Source organism: Ichthyophthirius multifiliis (assembly GCF_000220395.1).
Source record: "Ichthyophthirius multifiliis unplaced genomic scaffold scaff_1120509250034, whole genome shotgun sequence".
Lineage (NCBI taxonomy): Eukaryota > Ciliophora > Oligohymenophorea > Hymenostomatida > Ichthyophthirius > Ichthyophthirius multifiliis.
Window position 1 is genome coordinate 3,471 of NW_004087097.1, and position 4,565 is coordinate 8,035.

At 25.7% G+C, this 4,565-nt stretch overlaps 2 protein-coding genes across 2 annotated transcripts, besides 4 other annotated features; both read left to right on the forward strand. All coding sequences in view use genetic code 6, as the record gives it.

Annotated features, from left to right (window-relative positions):
• Positions 1 to 39: 39 nt before the first annotated feature.
• On the forward strand, positions 40 to 1,188 carry IMG5_046210 (hypothetical protein). Its single transcript, XM_004037609.1, has one exon. It carries the CDS (start codon positions 330 to 332, stop codon positions 693 to 695), a length of 366 nt encoding a protein of 121 aa, XP_004037657.1. The 5' UTR covers positions 40 to 329; the 3' UTR covers positions 696 to 1,188.
• Positions 1,189 to 1,192: 4 nt separating this feature from the next.
• Positions 1,193 to 1,256: a microsatellite.
• A 26-nt stretch (positions 1,257 to 1,282) lies between these two features.
• Positions 1,283 to 1,334: a microsatellite.
• Positions 1,291 to 1,336: a microsatellite.
• Positions 1,337 to 1,387: 51 nt separating this feature from the next.
• Positions 1,388 to 1,427: a microsatellite.
• A 955-nt stretch (positions 1,428 to 2,382) lies between these two features.
• On the forward strand, positions 2,383 to 3,463 carry IMG5_046220 (hypothetical protein; the record flags this gene model as incomplete). Its single annotated transcript, XM_004037610.1, has 1 exon — positions 2,383 to 3,463. A coding segment is annotated over one exon (1,081 nt), but the record flags the coding sequence as incomplete, so codon positions are not given.
• Between the last annotated feature and the right edge of the window lie 1,102 nt (positions 3,464 to 4,565).

The window sequence follows — 4,565 nt, forward strand, 5'->3', positions numbered from 1 at the left end:
ATTATCTTTTTTATTCTAGTTCTTAGACAGCTTCATTATAGGCAGTTAGGCAAGTCGGAGAAGTGTAATAATCAAATTATCTTTCAGTTATTCCCTAATAAGTCGTGTTTTCAATTTGTCTCAATTCAAAGTAATTTGTTTTTTTAATATCACTTTTTTTAAATTTAGGAACATTAGGTGTGACCCACTTTTAGAGTCTGAATATTGTAATACAAAATTATTCAGCAGACGAATAAAACTTTTAATCATGACAAAAGATGCTCTATAAATAACTGAAACACGTTTAAGAACAAATGCCATAATTAGCTTGAATTTATTGACTTAAAGGCATGATTATAATTGAGCTAATCCATGATTCTATTTTAAAATGTTCAAGCTAATAAGCATTTCCTTTAAAGAACTCAAAGAGAGAAGCCAATGCGGAGAACATGATCATTTTCTAAGGACTATAAGCACTATTTAGAGTTAGAATCTTATTTAGTTATTTTTCTATAAGAGATTATACCCATGGTTTAAGGAGACATATTCCTGTTACAGGATCAAATAGGAAGCCAAGAGGAGAAATAATGACCTAAATAGAACAATTGGTGTTCGTATATAATCTAGAAAAAGATTAATTAGTCATAAAGGCTTGCAATCCCATTAAAGATAAATATTTTTCTACTGCGACATCTTAAAAGACAACGTAATACTGATTAGATTAGGCCCGTGAAGCTATCATAAACTTATATTTGAGACATTGATAAAACATGAAGTGTAACAATAATTCAGTATTAAATTAATTAACAATATCTGCTTTAGTACTTTTAGATATATCAACATTACATATAGTATCAGGTATGTATGTACTGGAATGAACTAGTTTAAATTAGAAAGTATTTTGTTTTGCGAACAATTATCTACATTTAATGAGCATTTCGATCTAGGATTAATCAAAGATAATACTATTATAACTTAATTCTCGTTTATTAGTAAATAGTAGTCTTAAACTTCTTAATATTTAATCTTTTTAAAGTGTGTCCATATTAGTTATACTTTCTGTTTCTTATTTCTTTAAGTTAATTAGTCGGTTTTTCTGGATTTAGAGATTGGGTTAGTACTATGTTAAGTGATCCCTATAAGAATGGGTGGGATCAGAGACTTATTATTAACCCCTTTTTTTAAATAATGTATCCATTTATAATTAGGTAATATTTTATTTATGATTTTAATTATTTATTTTTAATTTGATTATTATAATTTATTTAATTTTATTTTTTGCTTTTGATTTAATTTAAGACAGTTTTAAAAAGATATTTTATTTATTTTTAATTAGATATTTTATTTATTTTTAATTTAAGACTGTCTTAAAATTAAATTATTTTCTATAAAAAGTCAAGTCAAAAATAAATAAATTAATTAAAATATAATATTAAATTAAAAATAAAAAGATATTAAATGGATTAACAAATTTAGTAACAATAATAACCATAAGCATTATAAGCCTAATACTAAAAAGAACAGGCAAACTAACTAATCAAATAATTACATGCCATATACTCACAACAGTTAATAACTATTTCAGATCATTTAGCTGATTTAGAAAAATATCGATATCTTTATCCACCTCTAATCAATAACTATATTCATCTTCATTCTGAATTAATTGTAGACGAATCACTAAATGTTGTTTCTCCTCATTTCTAGTTAACTGCACTTTTCAAGGAATGGCATTTTAACAATACAGCTTAAATAATTAAATATTGTTTTTAGAATGTAATATAGCTAAATTGGTCTTTTGAATTTAAAATAAACCAGAATTCTGGTTATGCTTGGTATTAACATATTCATTTCTTTTTCTTTTTTGGATAATATGAACAGGCTAAACTGAAATAGTTGTAAACTTGGCTTCGTGATGAAATGGAACCAAAAGGACTAGAAACATTACCAGATATTAAATAAAATTTATCGCTAAGTTAATTATGTTATGCTAGTCCTGTAACACCTAAAAAAGAAGATATATTATTTGTAACTAAAACTGATAATGAAGGTTAATAAATTATATTGGCATATGGTTTCGTAAATATGATTTCTGACTTAGAATAATTAAAATAATTAGGAAACTAATAAGAATAAATTCTACTATCTAATATCGATTAATATCTAGACAAAATAAAGCAATACGAATAGACACATTAATATAGTGATTGTAAGTAACCAAGTAGTAGCATAGTTTCTGACCCAGAAGATTCAGAAAATGTTTATTAAAAATATGATAGTCTTGAATAATCCTGTTTTACGTTTGTTGTCAATCAACCAGTTACTATCAATACAATTCTAAAATACGCCCTAGAACCTAATTAATTAGATAAAACAGACTTAGGAATTAAAACACTGCTAGACATATTAAATGACTAACAGCACAGATTAATGAATTGGTTGTCGAAATTAAGTAATATTATATAAGTTTATATGTCACCAACTGAAGTCGAATCGAGTGATAGAAGATCGATATTCTGGTTAGCAGGTAGTAATGGAATTGGAAAAAGTTTATTTATTCGAATGCTACATGATATAATCAGAGTTCATGCTCACTTTAATATATGGTATTTATCAGCTAATTATGGTCTTAAAGACTAATTCGGGGATTAAGTCACGTACAACTTAAACAATAAAGCACTAAGTTATCTTGATGAAAGTGCTGTTAATTTCTTAGTAGTAGATGAAGTTCAAGTTGGAGTTGGATTGTTTTCTGATGACCAATTGTTGTAATTATCTCAATCATCAGGAGGAGGCTCAAAATAGTCAATTTCCTTATAAATGAAGTATGGCCATAACATAGTATTACGTAAATGTTGTTGGCTAATATTCAGTAATGTTTAAATAGAGACATTTGTTACATAAATGCAATAGATTAGATTGGGGTAGAATATAAATTCACTTCTTTTAAGAACTAACTACTTAGATGTATGGGAATATAGTGACAGACTTATTGAATGGCAAAAATAATAATTAGTGGACATATAAAGAAACTATAACAACACTTTGGTAATAGATATAAAAGAATTTTTATTCTTGAACATCGATATACATTTGCAATTAGAAGGCTAAAAATATGATTAATATTGTTCTAATGCTGTGAAAGTAAATAAAATTAGTAAGTAATTGTTCAATAAACTAACTAATTATTCATCACGTCGAATGGAGTTCTTATCTTTAACAGTTCAACAATACAAATTGATCTAAGAATCATAAAACATTAACGTTGCTAAGTTATAAATCAAATAAGCAACCTAATTCTTGTTGGATACCACAGTTACTGGATATAGCACGTAATTTAATGAATTTATAAACACTAATTATCACTACGAAGGTGAAGCTTAGATTGCGCCTATATCTGATGAACGTATTGACGCAATAAAAAAGATGAATTAAAGTAGAATTCCTTAAGTTTATTAAAGGTTACAAGAAATTAGAATGACAAGTAAATAAGATAATTCTGATTAACTGTAGTTATCAGATACATTCAGAACAGTATTCAATTACTATTAATGTATCCAATTCTTGTTTACTGATTAGCATTCACCTCAATAAAATTAATAGTGTTTGTGTTTTAATAGTGAAATAAATGCTGATCTATAATTCATAACGGTGTAAGACTTAGCAAGCGATTTAAGTTCACTTAAAACAAACATGATAATTAGATTTTATACAAATTATGACTTTTTAAGAAAGAGAACTATTGATTGTGGATTAATACTAAGTAAGCTTATATCTCTCATTACTTCTTACATAGATGATTTAGAATAGGTATTAATTAGTAATAACGTTAAAACAATTAAACGTAATGTGATGAGTGCTAACTTACTTAATTTTGTAAGTCTAATTCATAAAGATGACTTATAATAACTTAAATTCTAATAACTGTTTTTTGCTCTAGTTGTACATTCTTGTAGTCTTATAGCTTAAATCTTGTTTCTTTCCCCAAATCATATGGATTCTGGTATTCAACTTTTTAAAGAACTTTAATAAAATATTTTGTAATTTTCATACTTATTATGCTTTGATACCAATTAGTGGACTTTTACTTTATAATAATGCATTTTGTATGCAATGACTTAATATTTTCGTAGTTGTTTTGAGACACCTAAGAGATCTAAGAACAGTAATAAAACTTAGTTATTTGATTCTTTTATAATATTCGAGTTTGCTGATCTTTCTAGTGACTTAGTTAATTAGCTTATCAACAAAGTCTATTTATTTACTAGGCGAGTCACAATAGAAAATATTAATTGTTAGTCATTTTAAAATTACGTGAGAAATAGAACAAATATTTATAGTTGGTAAAAGGATTTGATTTCGTGTATTATAAAAAGACTGGAACTGTCTAAATCTAGCTAACGAACTAGAACAAAATAATATTTTTATTAAAGTCCTTAGGTATTGAAAAAATAGCAAACGTTATGAAATGATGAAGAATAGAGTATATAAATTTAGCAATAATAATGTATCTTTTGAAAGAAATATATATTATATATAATCAGTAAATATATTTTGTATTAAATTAAATTAAATTAAAAAGAATA